The sequence below is a fragment of the Pleurodeles waltl genome, chromosome 12 (assembly GCF_031143425.1).
Source record: "Pleurodeles waltl isolate 20211129_DDA chromosome 12, aPleWal1.hap1.20221129, whole genome shotgun sequence".
NCBI lineage: Eukaryota > Metazoa > Chordata > Amphibia > Caudata > Salamandridae > Pleurodeles > Pleurodeles waltl.
The window spans coordinates 84,042,848-84,059,632 of NC_090451.1; the positions used below are offsets into that span (position 1 = coordinate 84,042,848).

General features: G+C 46.9%; 1 protein-coding gene across 1 annotated transcript in view; it reads left to right on the forward strand.

The window, feature by feature from the left end:
* The window catches only part of ADAMTS10 (ADAM metallopeptidase with thrombospondin type 1 motif 10), a 273,868-nt gene that overhangs the window by 43,211 nt on the left and 213,872 nt on the right, over positions 1–16,785 (forward strand). Inside the window, exon 2 of the mRNA XM_069216852.1 lies at positions 7,588–7,944. Coding sequence (XP_069072953.1) covers positions 7,848–7,944 — 97 coding nt within the window. The 5' untranslated portion in view covers positions 7,588–7,847. The remainder of the gene's footprint in view (positions 1–7,587; positions 7,945–16,785) is intronic.

Here is a 16,785-nt window from a genome sequence, read left to right on the forward strand (position 1 = left end):
GATATACGAGTACTGTTAACAGACTATGTGGGTCACATGTCACTCCTGCACACATAAGGATACAAGAGAGAACTTGTAAATAAATCCCTGTTGGTTGTCCTGGGGGGATGGGTGGAGGTTGTGGCGTAAGGAGGCCCCCATTAAAAGAACCCTCCGTAATACTGCATAAATTCAGAGGCCTAAACTTAGGACGTACAATGGGATGTACATGTAAAAGCGAATCGGGATGCAAGAAATAATAACTTCTGGAAACAAAAGGCCACATTCCCGGATAGGTTTCTATACCAATTTACCACAGTCAGCGTGCCCTATAAGCTTAAGCAACTTCATTCAATGTAAACTCCATGTACAGATTTTTATTAATTTCACGAGCAGCATGGTCTCTGAATCCTACAGATGTTTTGGCTAATACAGCTGGAAACGTTTGGCTCCCTCCTTTTTTAGATTGCAGCCTACCAGACAGCACAGCTTGCTAAAGACATCTTGGGGACATTCAGAAAGTTGACTTAGGAATGCATTCTGCCTGTTGCTTGCCATTACCTTTGTGGTTTGTAACTCACATTTTCTTGATTTCCATTTGCTGGCTTGTTTTATTAGTAAAACTGTATGTCTGTGGAAATGTAATGGTCATTCCAATTGAAAATGTGTTGCCTGTAATGGCGGCGTACTATCACACCATGAATATTCCACTCTATGCCACTCTACTCTGCACCACTGCATGCTACTCTGCACCACTCCACTATACACCTCCCCACACCACTGCACTCTGCACTGCTCCACTCTATGCCACTTCACGCTACATCACTCTACTCTACTCTGTACCACTCTACTCTATGCTGGTGCTCTCTTCGCCAATCTACTCATCAACAGTTGTGTGATGGAACAACGCATGCAATAACCATGCATGCCTGAACAACGTGGTTGGAACAACAACCGCGTTGTTACCATGAATGCCTTTACCACGCATGCCTTTACAGCGATGATTTTTGTTGTTGTTGTAAAAGCATGCTTAGTAAAGGCATGTGTGGGAACGGCATGCGTGGTTCTAGCCGCAGTTCACTAATGCCCAAAAGAACCCCACCCCTAATACTAAAACTACCCCGTCCCCCCATTCCACCCCTAAAAACAAAAGTACCCCAACACCCCCACCCACCTTGAGCCCTGAACCCTTCCACTACCCCCCCACCTGCCCTAAAAACAACCCCTCACCCCTGCCCCTAAAAACAAAACTACACCTACCCCTAAAAACAAAACTACTCAATACCTCCCAACCCACCCTGAGCCCTAAAACCTTCCCCGACCTGCCCTAAAAACAACCTACCCCGCACCTAAAAACCAAACTACCCTGACCCCCCGCCCTGAAAAACAAAACTACCCCAATCCCTCACCCGACCCAAAAAACCAAACTACCCCACCCCTAAAAACAAAATTACCCCAATACCCCCACCCTAAGCCCTAAATCCTTCCCTGACCCCCCCACCCACCCTAAAAACAACTGACCCCGCCCCTAAAAAACAAAACTAACCAGACTCCCCCACCCCTAAAAACAAAACTACCCCGACCACCTCGCCCCTAAAACAAAACTACCCCATTAGCCCCCACCCACCCTGAACCATAAAACCTTCTTCAACCACCCCCACCCCCCTAAAAACAACCAAATCCACCCACACCCTAAAAAACTACCCCCAACGCTGCTGCAGCCCCACTTACCTGATCGCGTCCTCTCCCGATCCACTCTGCCTTTTTCTCTGCCTTAACCACGCATATGCGTAGCTCAGCACATGCATGGTTAAGGCAGAGAAAAAGGTATGTGTTGTTCTGGCAAGCGTCGTTACACTTGTGTTGTAATCTTTGTTAGGGAGTCATTGTTCAGGACATTTCCCCTCTACAAAACCACACTCTTTGCACTGCACTCTAGGGCACAACAGTCTACTCTGCACATCTCCAGTCTACATCCCTGCACTCTACGCTACTCACCAATACTGCACTCTACGCGACTGCACTCTATGCCAAAACATTCTATATCACTCCACACTGCACTCTACTTTGCACCATCTCACTCTACCCTGATGCAATCTACTCTATACCACTCTGTTCCATTCCACTCAATGCCTCTGCACTCTATGCCACTCTACTCTTAACCACTGCACTCAACACAACTGCACTGTCACTGCACTCTACTCTACTCAGTGGGGTACTCCACACCACTGCAGTCTGACACTCTACTCCGCAACACTGCACCGTCTGCCACTGAACTCTACCCTACTCTATTCTGCACAACTCCAGTCTACATTACTCCACTCTTCGCCACTGTACTTTATGGCACTATACTCTACTCTACCTCACTCCATGCTACGCTACTCCACACCACTCTATTCACTGCACTCTGTGCCACTCAACTCTACTCTGCATCCTGTGCCACTGCACTGTATGCCACTCGAATATTCTCTGCACCACTGTTTCTGCATCACTCAACTCTACGCCACTCCACTCTATACCACTGTGCTTGCACCACTCTACACCACTGCCTTCTGAACCACTGCACTCTACTATGAACCACTCTAATCGATGTCACTGAATTCTGTCGCTGTTTTGCATGCTGCTAAATTCAGTGCCATTGCACTCAATGCCACTGCAATCTATGCCACTATACTCCGCAACTCTCTACGCCAGTACACTCTACACCAGTCCACTCCATATGCCACACCAGTGTATGCCACTCTATACGACTCCACACTGTGTCACTCCAATACAGGACACGCTCTGCCACTTCACTCTACAACACTCTACTCTATTCTTCGCCATTCCACTCTATGACACTCCACGCCACTAACTTTTAGCCACACTGCATAGCAGCCACGCTGGTGCACAACATGGCGAGAACAAATTGGCAGAGCCAATAGCTCTTGAATATGCGAGACCAATTGTCTTTGCCTATGCTTGTTTTGGTAAAGGGCTGGTTTCTGACGAAATTTCAGTTCATAACGCTATGATAGTCTAGACAACAGTTCTGGAATATCATGTATCCCCTTTTTTTAAGCTTTTAACCAATTAGTTTTTTCCACAGGTAGTAGACACTCTCTCCTCCCACACTCCACCCTCTGGTCCTCCTCGGAGATAGAATTTGCATGCCCTGGCACAGAGCCAGCCAGTCAGTGTGACCCTGGCTCTGTGCCTGTCTGTGGCAGGCAGCCAGGGCACCTTTTCATGGTGCAGAAATCTACTTAAGCGTTCTCAGTCAGAAGGTCCCTCTTCAGGTGAGGTGGCACCCTTACTCCCTCCCACCACGTATCTGTAGGTTATAACAGGGCAGAGGTCCTAAAAGAAGTAAACAGTTATTTAGCTATATATGACATGACAAGAAGTTGCAACACACCACCATTATAACCCAAATGTAAAAGGTACTGGCCTACTTAACAGTAAAGCTGGGATATTGTATGCATAATAATAAATATATTAAGGCACATAGCCTTTTAGGCTTAGAGTGCCACATAAACTGTTTAAAAAAGGAAGCAGGGAACTCTGAGTAGTTACCAAGTTTGGGTGGAGAGCTGCTCCTTTATATGGAGCACCCTACAACACCACCAACACTCTGAATCTGCTCACCTCAAATGTCTGTTTCTCTAACAGAGATTTTAAGCATTGAATTAGCACAAAGCCATCTCCTCTGAGCTACAGAGTGACCTATTAGCTTTTCCAGTGCTTGTTTTAACGTGTTACCCACTTGCTGTTTCTTCTTCTACACTTTCACCAGGGAGCAGGTAATAAAGTGCAGTAAAGGAACCCAAAGGAACCTCCTGTTGGTCCATCCATACTCATGAAGAGGAAGGAAGCTGCAGTGGGATGAAAACACCCTAAGGCCACATTAGAATTGTATGTGATGCAATACACTGAAAAGCAAATGTGAGCCATTCTAGTTGTGTGGCATGAGGTGACAGCACAAACACATCTAAAGCCTTGACCATGTGCTAAGTGGGCAGAGCCCCCACTCTGAAAATAGATTGGAGACTCAAAAGCCTAGTCCACAACTGTCTTGTACCATGGTGTGGGAAAGTGCCACTGTTGGCAATCCCCCCCCCCCCACACACACACACTTTTTGCCTAATGTTGATGCCAGCTTTGAAGGTGTGCTGGGATCCTAATCAGGCCCCAGCATCAGGGTTCTTTCCCAAAATCTGTACCTTTGTTTCTGCAATTGGCACCCCCAGGGCACACAGTTAAGTCCCTTATAAAAGGTACCCATGGTACCAAGGGACCTGTGGCCAGAGAAGGTCCCCAAGGACTGCAGCATGTATTATGCCACCCTGGGGGATCCCTCACCAAGCACATGTACTGCCTTTGCAGCTTGTATGTGCTGGTGGGGAGAAAAAGGCAAATTCGACATGACACCCCTCTCCGGATGCCATGCCCACAAACTACTGCCTGGGCATAGGTAAGTCACCCCCTAGCGGGCCTTACAGCCCTAAGGCATGGTGCACTATACCACAGGTGAGGGCATAGCTGCATGAGCAATATGCTCCTACAGTCTCTGTCCATTCTTAGACATTGTAAGTGCAGTGTAGCCATGTTGAATATATGGTCTGGGAGTTTGTCATTAAGAACTCCACAGTTCCACAAGGGCTTCACTGAATACTGGGAGGTTTAAGATCAAACTTCTCAGCACAATAAACCCACACTGATTCCAGTGTGGGATTTATTGAAAAATACACAGAGAGGGCATCTTAGAGATGTTCCCTGTATGTTAGCCAAACTACTAGTGCAGGACTGACCGGTCTGTGCCTGCCTGCCACTTTCAAACAAATTTCTGACCACATGGGGTTTGTACACTGTGTGGTCAGAAACAAAGCCTGTCCTGGGAGGAGGTGCCTCACACCTCCCCCCTGCAGGAAATGTAACACCTGGCGGTGAGCTTCAAAGGCTCAAGCCTCGGGTTACGGTGCCCTAGGGCATCCCAGCTAGTGGAGTTGCCCCTCCCCTGGACGAAGCCCCACTTTTGGTGGCAAGTCCGGCAGGAAAATGAGGGAAAACAGGGAGGACTGACCACCCCAGCTAGGGCCACCCCTAAGGTGTCCAGAGCTGAGGTGACCCCCTCCCTGCAGAATCCTCCATCTTGGTTTGGAGGACTGGGACCAATAGGGTTAGGTCTGTGTCCCCCTCCCAAAAGGAGTGGACACAAGAAGGGTGTAGCCATCCTCTGGGACAGTAGCCATTGGTTACAGCCCTCTTACCCCTGAAATGCCCCTAAATCCAGGACTTAAGGGCTCCACTGAATCTAAGTTTTCAGATTTCTGGCGGCCTGACAAGAAAGAACAAGGACTGCTAGGCTGAATCCCCAGCAGAGAAGAAGAAAGACCACAACTGACTTGGCCCCAGCCCTACCGGCTTGTCTCCTGCTTCAGAGAACCTGCACAAGAACAGCGAGGCCTCCAGCAGGACCAATGACCTCTGCCAAGCTCCAGAGGACTGCCCTGCACCCAAAAGGACCAAGAACTCCAGTGGACAGCGGCCCTGTCCAAGAAGAAACAACATCCAAGGACTCCAGCCTCACTCCGAATGCGTGAGTCCTGACCACTCTGCACCCAACGCCCACGGCCCATGTCCAAGTGGCCCAACCAGCTAGAGAGGATCCCCAGGCGATTCTGAGCAAGTGTCCAACCTGGGTTGACCTCTCCACCCCTCCACGATGATGCCTGCAGAGTGAATCCCGAGGCCCCCCACTGACCGCAAAAGCCGCGGACAAAGATTTCAGACACTTAAAGACATACTGCACCCGCATCCCCCAGGCCTTGGAGAACCTGACCCCCAGGGCAGCTATGTTCAGCAGGCGGCCCTCCTTCCTGTCAAGCTTGTGGTTTACCCCAGTTGATCCTGTGGACCTCGCCTGCAGCATCTGAGTGACCCCCGGGGTGCCCTCATAGAAAAATCACTGGGAACCCGACACCTTGTTTGCACCCTGCACCTGGCCGCCCCAGTGCCACTGAGGGTGTATGTTTTGGTGCCCACTTGTGGCCCCCCCCCCAGTGCTCCTCTAAACCCCCAGGTCTGCCCCCGAAGACGTGGGTACTTACCTGCCTGCAGATCTGAAACCGAGTCCCCCCTGTCTCCATAGGAGCCCATATTAATTTTGCCTCCGCTTTGACCTCTGCACCCGGCCGGCTCCTTGTTGCTGGTGGTGGATGTTTTGGGTTAACTTGAAGCCCAACCTGTGGGCTTCCTAACCCTGGGAGACTGGAACTGTAAGGCAAGCACTTGCCTGTAAATCGTACTAGCGTTAAGCCCCCCACCCCCAGAACTGTTTCTGAAAATTGCACTGTCAACTTTTAAAACAGATAATTGAAAATACTTCAAAAACTGTTTAATTTAAAACAAAGTGCTATTGGCATATGTGTTAAATGTGAATCTATTGGAGTACTTAACTGCAACTTGAATCTTGTGGTTCTAGAAATAAATTAAGAAAATATATTTTTGCTATATAAAAAAAACATTGGTCTGGAGTTAAGTCATTGAGAGTGTGCTTCTTCTGTTGTCTGTGTGTGTACAACAAATGCTGTGCAATACCTTCTGATAAGCCTAAGTGCTCGACCACACTACCACAAGAGAGAGCATTGGTATTATCTACTTTAGCCTCTGTTAAGCCTCTGGGGAACCCCTAGACTCTATGTACACTATGAGCCTCATTATGAGTTTGGCGGCCGTGTGGTGCAGGCCGCCCGCCAAACTCTTCCCACCATCTGTGCAGCCTGAACCCCGCCAGCCCTATTAGGAGTTCACCGCAGGGCCTTAACAATGGAGCTGGCTCCAATGTGGCGGTGCAGCGGGTGCAGCAGCACCCATTGCGCATTCCACTGCCCGTAATTCGGGCAGTGGAATGTGCGATGGTGCTGTGCATGGGGGGGCCCTCGAGTTCCCCCATTCCACCAGCCTTTCCATGGCGGTGTAAACCGCCATAGACAAGCTGGTGGATAGGGACTAGTAATCCCGCTTGCAGTGCTGCCCTGGCTGATTACTATCGCTAGGACCGCCAGGCTGCAGGCAGCCTGGCGTTGTCGGCAGTTGGACCGTGTCGGCTCTGCCACAGTCATAATGTTGCATTCGGACCGCCACTTTGGCAGCAGTCTGACCGTGATTGTGACCCTGACCCTGGTGGTGTGGTGACCGCCAGGGTCATAATGAGGCCCTATATCTCATTTTTATATAGTATATACAGAGCCAGCTTCCTACACCTGGATTTTACTAATTGGTCTACAACCTGTTTGTTTTGCCAGAAGCTGCCTATTCTATAGTGAGACATTTTTTCAGACCTCAATTGCATGGGGAAAGCCACAGTTTGGTATTAGCTCCTGTTATTTTAACCGGTGTGAGCACAGTGGTACATATCAGCCAAACCAGTTGATTTCCACCACTGCACTTTGAGATTGGAGTATTCCGTCTGTCAATAAGACTAAGTCAGGCCTGAAGTTACAAGATTCATTGATCAAAAATAGATGACTCACTAAATTCTCTACAAGTTGTGGTAAGTGCAGCGACTTGTCAGTGTTCCTGAGCGACTCTCCCTTAACTTCTGCTCTGATTTTCTCGTCCTGGCAGGAGGGTGGCGTCCACAGATCACTTGATTCAGATGAGCAGATGCTGAAGCCATTAGGTCTGTGATATTGCGTTACACAGAGTGACCGACCCGGCATTTCTAGGTGAAGGCCACGAGTGCCCAGACCGGCTGAGGATGGCTACAGGGTGGCTGGGCACTCCACTTGCGAAATGATGCACCACGAGTTGGACAAGAAATATGTTGAGAAGGACTGGTCAGGCTTGGTACAAGACTGCCCGCCTTGAACCTGCGATCATTCACCATGGAAACAGTGCGGGGTCTTCTTCTGGCATGGATCTTTACTCTGGCTGCAGCGGGCAGGTTCCGGAGCCGATCTAGTCCACCGCACAAGACGCAAGGTAAGGAATGCCTCTTTGCTGCATTTTTTTTCTTCTTCATTCTATTGGAGTAAAAATTGTGTGCAAGAGACACTGTTCATGAAAACTTCAAGTGAAGACCATTATGGTGGAAAGAGCAAGTGGTAGTTAGTTTCACTGACCTAAGAGTGCTGGACAGCTACAAAACAACTTCAGAAGCTTATAACTCACCAAAGAGTACAAGAGTTAAGGACAGTCATGCTCACTTTTTTGTACTTGCTTCTGTGTTGCTTAGCACTGCCTTGTTAATTCTTTGTCTTTAGCTCTGTTTAACACAGTACTTGCAAACTCAAAGTGCCGCAACTTTTAGGTGCTACTGTTTCATGTGAGAGGACTACATTTACTGATCTTGGAAAGGTGGGCTTAATCAGTCTGAAGCCCGAGATCTCAGTACACAACAGATGTCAGCAGTGGGTGTTTAGCTCACGGAGTCACTTTCTCGGTTGTTTCAAACTGCAGTGGAAAAACTGAGAGCAAATAATGATGATGATAGAGAAAAGAAAAAGTAAAAGAGTGTCCCAGAGAGAGCAAGGCTGGAATAGTTTTATTGGTTGTGAGTATATCCATTAGAAATCCAACCAAGTATAGGTGTGTATAGAATTGTGTATTTATTTCCCCGACATATTTAATGAAATTCTGCTCTGAAAGAAAAATGACTTTTTTCACGTGACCATACGCTACACACAAAAATGTCTTGCACTACACAGGCAGGCTACTGGTTCAAGCAGAAAACAACTTGCGGCGAAACATTTTCTTGATGAACAAGTGTCAGAAGCACAAAAATTACGTGAAATTACATAATCCTAAAGTTTGCGTATTGCGAACTTTGGTAGTTACATGAATTTCGTCAGCCTAGTGGTAAAGTTGAACTGCGTTTTTGCAGATCAGGAGTTCAGCAGAACATGCTGTGACGCATGTCCAGTAATGTGCACACCACAACTCTCACATGCTCATTGAATGATAAAAACTGTGATTCATTGGTCATACAATTTTCAGCATGAGACCGTTTCTCCAAAGTAATTTTGGTAGGGCTCACAAAAATGAGGGAATCCATTGTATTTGACCTTTTTACAGTTCATATACAAATTGCAAAAGCACACAGGTCAAAGCATTTGAATGAACTTTGTCAGCATCTCTTGAATGATATCCACACCAAAGCTTAATCCTTTGAAGTTGTAGCTTTCTTTCAATAAATTTGAAGCAAGTTCATCCTATGACCTGATCATTTTGAAAACTATTATGTGTTAATTGTTAGTTTCAAACAAATGCATATTTAACCTATCAAAAATTGTGCGTTTACAGTTACACCTATTAAAGAGCAAATTTTGCTTGGTCAGTAGTCATGGGGCTGTGGCAGACTGTGTAGTTCATCTTATCTTATGTTACCTCAACCTACTGGCCCTCCTTCCGTCTGTCATCTATCTGACCTACATTCTTAAAGCCACTCTGGTGGCAATGATTTCTGTACTTCCATATGCCTATAACTTCTCAAAGTGCTGAAAGGACAAATTGGTGTCCTATAAAACACCTAAATATAGAAAGTGACCACATAATTTCATTCCATTCGTGTATAACCTTTCCAGTCCAGTGCCGTTTTTTTTTCCATTTGGGGACTTGCTGATTTGGTTTTCTTCAGTTCAATCAATAGGACTAGCAACTGATAAAAATAATATCTAAAAGCAAATTTCAGCACTTGAAAAGTGGTGTCTTGGTTACATTAATCATTTTGTTATCGTATAAATAAAAATGTAAAGAACGTGCAATTATGAAACAGTCTGTGGAGTTCCGAAAACATATGAATTGTGCCATCTCGTTTTTTTTGTTTTTTTTTGATAACCAGAAAAGAAAATGTTATCACAGTATGGTATGTCTCATCAGGTAATGGTCATGAGAGACAGTCGGAAAGCTTATGAACTCACTTCCCCACTTTGCACATGCGTATTGAAGTTGCCTTGAACTCTGCCATCACGTGGCAGGAATTTTCAACAAAGTGGTACTGTTTAGAGAGGCACTCCATTTACTTTCGGCTGTGGTTTGGATTGCAGCATGACTGCAGGAAAAGATTTAAAAATGATCCTTACATTTTAGCTTATGTTTTCTAATCTGGTATATCAATGGGCAGACGCCTACCTTGATACAGGTCCCAAAACTGTGGGAACAACAGATGCCTTGGTAACAAAACAGGAGGCCACAAGCAAGCTTCAACTGGGAAACATGAGTTGGGAGAAACACCATGGCCAAAGCCTCCTTCATGTCAGGTGTTTGGGCCTTTTGAAAGCAGTGGAAATCGAGGTTAGGTAATGCTTGAGCTATGGAAGAATAGCTCTCCTAGACTTTTAGTAACTATTACTCAACCATGTTGTAATTTCCAACTCACCGTCTGTCTGCTTCCCAGCTGAATGAGCGGACCTCTCTGACTCTTCCGTATACAGGAAGATCTCGTCCGATTCCTTGCCTGGGGTGCATCACACGTTGTTAGACTAATCTATACTGTCTCTGAACAATTCTTCCTTTCCTCTCTAGCTCCATCACTGTGATCCAGGGTCTCTTCACCAGTTTCTATAACAAATACAAATTGTATTACTCTTATGGCTCCAAATGATACTTAAAGATGGAAAGGTTTATCTAACCAGTACAACATGCAATGTGGGCCATGAAGCCATAGATCTGAGCTTAGCAGATTGAGCAGTGTGGCTGCTGGTTATCTGAATTCTTCAATATCCTACTGTGCACCAAGTTATGTAAGGTGGGCATGGCACCTGAGGTAATAGCATTGTGCCTGCTGCTAGAAGGATGCATGCATGGTTATACTGACTGTGACCAGAGTTAGGAGGTGATGACTCCAAGTAGCTGGAGCCATGTATTTTCTTTAGCAATGTAAACAACAGAAAGAGATTTGGGATATGAAGTGCTTGTTCCCATTAGTTGAACTAAATGCACAAAAGTACCAGATGGGAAGCATGGCAATCACCCCGAAGGGCTCCTCTGATTTAAAACTATTTGAAGATCTGTGGGTTGGTGACCTCTTAGCAATAGCGAGGGTGAATATGGTGCTCTACTCCTGTGGTGCTCCGTCTGGGGTGGATAAAATTCCTCCCATGCCTCTCTGTTGCACCTTTTTTCTGCAGTTGAGGCCTAATTCAAAGGTGGTGGTGTAAGGCTTGAGAATATGTAGTAGAACACAATTGCCACAGTTACAATCACAACCGAATGGCTAGAGCTATGTATATGGTCAAGACCTTGTTTCCATTGAAAAAGAGTATTTTGACTTGTCTATATCTTTGGCGCCATTTGATGAATCTTCACAAAATCTTCCCGAAAAGTGTTCCTAAGAATCTTGTTATACATAGGAAGTTTTAGGGTGATCCGTCAAGTGGGGGCTAAGAAAATGTGGGGGTCAAAAAGTGTGTTCCCATTATAATTCCCGTAGTACTTTAGACACGCCTACAGCCTGAACCACTGGACGGAATCACACCAAACTTTGTAGGTACATATCACTTGGTCCAGAAAGAGTGTTTTTTTGTTATTTGGTATAAATCTGTTCAGTAGTTTTTGAGATATTAAAAGAAATATAGCTATCTAGAGGTGTGAAGGATTCACAAATAACAAGCTCATTCAGAGATATTCAGAGCTCTGATTGCCTACTAACACTTCAACCAGGAAATGTTGACAGCACCCTGGGACTCTGCTTCAGCAGAGTCCTAGAAAAAAAGGTAAAAAGTAAGAAAAGGAGCGAGGGTAGAAACACCCTTTCCCCTTAGAATCTGGTGATGGGGTCCCAGAGGGACCCTACCCCCAAAAGGATTATTTTTTAAATGCAGCAAATTTGCGACAGGTTCGCAAATCCGCTGCAAAAATTACCCAAAAAAAAAAAAAAACTGGGGCTCCCACGCTTGATTTAATGAAGCTCCAGGGGGCATGTAAAACATAAAGAAGGGGACCCACATGCCTTACCCATCCCCCCGCTTAGGGCATTTGTATGCCCTGGGGACCACTCCCTCCCTGAGGCTTATTCATTTTATAATATGTGCTGGGGCCACCTGTGCCCAGGGGACAGCCACCCCCCCCCCAGGCTTAATTTACATTGCGACGTGGGGAGGGCAGGGTGGGGTTGAAGGCTGCAGTTATATCATCAGTGATGTCAGAGACCATATCATGAGTGTTGTAATATGTGAGGTCATAAGCAGCACATTAGGGTAGTGCAAGGTATAGTTAGCTCAGGTAACTATAACTGCTGAATTTTACTGGTTTTGTATGAGTGAAATGTGAGCCTAATTATAATGTCCCTGCACTCTTTGTTTTTTAAGTGAAAAAAAAATAATTATATATATATATATATATATATCCGATTGAAGGCGTCAGCTGGAACGAATCGGCCATGTCTGTTTGTTGAAACTACATTTGTAACCTGAAGAAAAATGATTTGTTTTAATCTTACCCTGTAGTGCCGTGTGAGAACTATCCAGATCGTTTGATGGGACAAGTGTTCTATATAAATCAGTCCACGTTACTCCACAAAAGCACCTTAACCATGGTGGGTGGAGCGCACGGTAGGCAGAGCACACTGGCGAGTAGCCATCACTATTCCAAACGAAAATATGACGTTTACGCAGGCCTTCAACTAGCATCAAAATATTATAAATGTGCAAACAAGAATTATGTGTTTTGGCCTTGAAACGGCCTTGATCGCATTTGTGTGTGTGTGTGTATATATACATATAGTGTGTGTGTAACCGCAGATGAAAACATGAACCAGAATATCCCACAAGAAGTTATAGAAGTACCACTGTATATACACACAATCTATACTGCGCGTGATCATGAACTCAATATTCATACTATGTTGTTGGTAAATATTTTTAAAGACACCAAGGGTTCAATCATCCCACCACAAACAGTACTTCCTAATATGCTTCATGCAATCACCACTTGCAAATGATGCAGTGCGGAAGAAACAAGAACAAGGAAAGGAAACAAGTGTCTGTTCCAGTTAAAAGTTGTTGGGCTGAGATCGTTGCTTTTTGGGGGTTTTCTGTACTTTGATACTTGGGTATCTTGTGAGCGGCATAGCAAGTTAGAATTATGGCTCCGTGACAATTTTCAGGCATGCCCTAGAACTAAGTATATTAGACATATCATTTTAAAGTCAAAAGGTCTTGGCTAAACTCTGTCCTAAAAATGCATGAGTGCAGCAAATGCACAGTCCTTTGGGGGCCTAAGTGAAATTTGGAGGCGGGGCTCGCACCAGGTTTTGCAGGGGGGCATATTTGTTTTTCCACACATCGGTTCTAGGTACAATCTAGGTCATACGGCCTCTTGGGTGCCACCTACAGGAGGCTCTGGATTACCTCTACACGTTGTGAAAGCGGCCCCTGTGGCTGAGCACGAGGCTTTTGTGTGTTTGGGGTGGGAGGAGGAGGAGATTCATCTAGAACTTATAAACTTCGTTGCATTTAGTCCTTGTGTTAGGGCAGTGGTTTTCAAACTTTTTAATGCCGCCCCTCCCTCCCCTCCCCCCCCCCAAGTGGGGAAAAAAAATAATCGCGCCCCCCCCCCATAATTTTTCACCATTGTTCTATTAAGTTGCCAATGTTTAAATATGTCTAGACTTATTTAAACTCTCCAGTTAAGTTCTGCTACCGTTTTAAAAATGCAAAAAATGTTTTTCGGCTTAAACAAAGCAGTGTTATCTGCATTAGGCCTGTTTTGGCCAGAGCCTGGCGCAACCGTCACCCCGCTCCCCTCCACCCCCTTCGATCACTTGAGGCCCCTATGGGGGCCCGCTCCCCAGTTTGAAGACCCCTGTGTTGGGGTGACCAGAGTATGAAAACAAAAATCAGGGACATTTCAGAAAACTGGAAGACCTACAATTTTATTTATACGATTGGCACTGAATGGCCGCGCTCATTACCACAAACACTGACAACGAGGTACTAAGGATATAAAATGCTTTTTTTTAAAACCCAGCATTCTACCTGTTGAGTAAAATGCTGCCTGATAGGAGCAGCAAAGTTGTCCTGCTTTGGAACACATGCACATATGCGTCCCACTGTTTTTCTGCCAGCATCTAAAAAGCGGGACCTGAGACATTTTCTGAAATCATCTGCTGCGACAGCCGACGAAAAACTGGGACTGTCCCGCCCATTCGGGGCGCCCGGTCCCCTCCCTTGTGTCTAAAACGTCTTCACGGTGTGGGCTATATCGGGGCTGCTGGACAGTGCCTGCCCTCCCGGAGCCCGCTGAACAATGCAGGGTTTGTCCTCGCACTAGAGGCGGCAGGCCCCGGAGCCATTATAGCGCCTGCTGTCCTGTGAGTCTCCCGTGGCACTCGCGGGTTTGTTTTTGAAGCTACGGCCTGCTCGGGGCTGACGATTCATTCTGGCATGTGAAGGCGATGTCCAGATGTTCACCGCATCATGACCAGATCAAAGCCTCGGCTGTTGGGCCTGCAGCGGAGCTCCGAGGCTTGAGAGGCAGGGCTGTCAGCTCACGGGGTGCGGGGATCCTGGGGTGTCATGCTGTCCCGGGCACTGCCTGCACTTGTGCTCTCCGCTTTCAAAGAAACCCTCCTTTCTTGGGTTTATGCGTGATCAGAGGTAAAAAAAACAAAAAAAAAAAACAACTTTAAAATCTGGGGGTGCCAAGGCCTTGCCTTTGCCTCGTTCCTCTTTCTCCCGCCACACTCCATTTATTTCCCGCCTCTTTAACTCGCCCGGGCATGCAGTGCTTAGTTTGAGCCGGTGGGCCCCCTGGTACTCAGCGGGGAGCAGAAGGAAGAGAAAGAATGGAAAACAGTAACAGAGCAGGAATAAAAAAGAGTGAGATGAAGGGGCGGGGAGTGTCTGGTGGAGTGAAACCGGACTGCACAGCGTTGGGCTTCAGCTCGCTGACCTTCCATAGCGCCTGGCTTTGGCTTCTGAGCTAAACTTCGGGCCCGGCACTTTACAAATTAAGCATGGGTTCTTCATCACCTATGTCAATGTTTTCCTAGTTTTCTCTTCCTCCGACTTTATGCGTCAAAGTAAGCCCGGGCCTCGAGCAATGAGTGCCAGTGCCTCCGCTTACAGGCACAAAGTAGGCACTGCTTGTGATGCACTTTCCTGCAGGCGTGCAACTGTTTGTCATTGTACAGTGGGAACACACCTCCCGCACCACACCCAACGCTTCAACAACAGGACTCGATATAAGCATGTGCATAAACTTCGTACTACCAAGGGGGGAGTAGCATCTTACTTGGTGATGCTCAAAGCTCTTCAGAGCCTTGACAGCGACACAAAGCGCTATATAAATTCCACAATGCAAACTGGGTGACAAACGAACCCCTGGTTGTGACGGACACTGTAGGAAGCTGGCCTGGTGTTTGGTGCGCACCTATGGTGTTGTCACCTTATACCAGGCCCAGGTATCCCCTCTTAGTGAAGTGTAGGCAGTGTCTAGAAGCCAGGCCCTCTCGAGGTAGCTGTGGATGAGCAGCCAAGGCTTATCTAGGAGACATGCAAAGTTCATGCAATAACACTGTAGTCACACAGCACTTACACACATGAAAGAACCACACAGTGTTATAAAAAAAATAAAGGTACTTTATTATGGTAACACAAATACTAAAATACTGCATAGGCAATACTCTACTAGCAGATGAGTAAAGACACTGTTATATACACTGTAGTGATCAGGAATGGGCATAGAAAGCAATAGAAAACCGTGAATTGAAAGTAAACAATAGGGATCCTAGGGGGAGACCAAACCATATACTAGAATAAATGGAATGGGAAAGGCAGACCCCCCCACCCAGGTAAGTAGAATCTGTACAAGGGAGCTGGAGGAACTAGGAACCCAAAAAGGTAAGAACCAGAGTGCTCCCCTAGCGACCAGGAGAGAAGACTAAGTACCTGGTTTTTCCCAAACCCACATGTAAACTTTGTAAAAGGACTGTGCAAGACCCAAGCAAAGACTGGAAGAAACAGAAGATGGTTCCTGACAGAAGAGGACCTGCAAATGAAAGGGACCAAGCCCAGTTCCAGTTGGAGTGTCTGGTTGGGGCAGGAGCCACTGCCCACCCTTCTGGAGGCAAAGGGCCAGGTCGACGATGAAGACCAGGAGTCGGCTGTGCAGCACAGAAGCAAGAGAAGAGTTCCAGAAGTGATGCAGTCGATGTCCCATGTCGGAAGAAGAGTTGCAGTCCATCAGTAGTGTGGAAAAACCACCAACAAACCTTGGCAAAAGCAAGAGTAGCAGAAGAAGAGTTGCAGAGCTGCTGGGGACCAGGAAGGTTCAAGGGGACTCAACCCAAGGAGGGGAGTCCCAGGAGACCCTCAGCAGTGAGGAGAGCCAGAAGTTGAGGATGCAGCCCTCACAGGCAACTCACAGGCAGCAGGCACAGGAGTCTCAGTGAGGCCCACTCAGCACACCCATAGAGGAGTCCAACTTCACTGGAGCAGCAGGCAGGAGACTGTGCTTTGCAGGGTAGAGTGCTGGAGGCCGGGGCTACACAGAGCCTGAAGATCCCTTGGGAGAAGGGGTACTGTCCTGCAAGGAGAGGCAAAGACCCTCCATGTCCCAATTTGTACAGCTGGTAGAGGGTAACGAGGGGACCACTCTAGACCACCACCTGTATTGCAGGATCCATGCAGAGTTGTAGGAAAGCAGATCCACTCAGCGGCTCGTTGATGCAGCTGGTGCCTGCGGATGCAGGGGAGTGACTCCTTCACTCCAAGGGAGATTCCTTCTTGCTTCTTGGTGCAGACTGAAGACTTGCCACCCTCAGAGGATGCACAGCGGAGTCGTCACTGGAGCAGCAGATTGTAGGTTCCTGTGAAGTCCAGT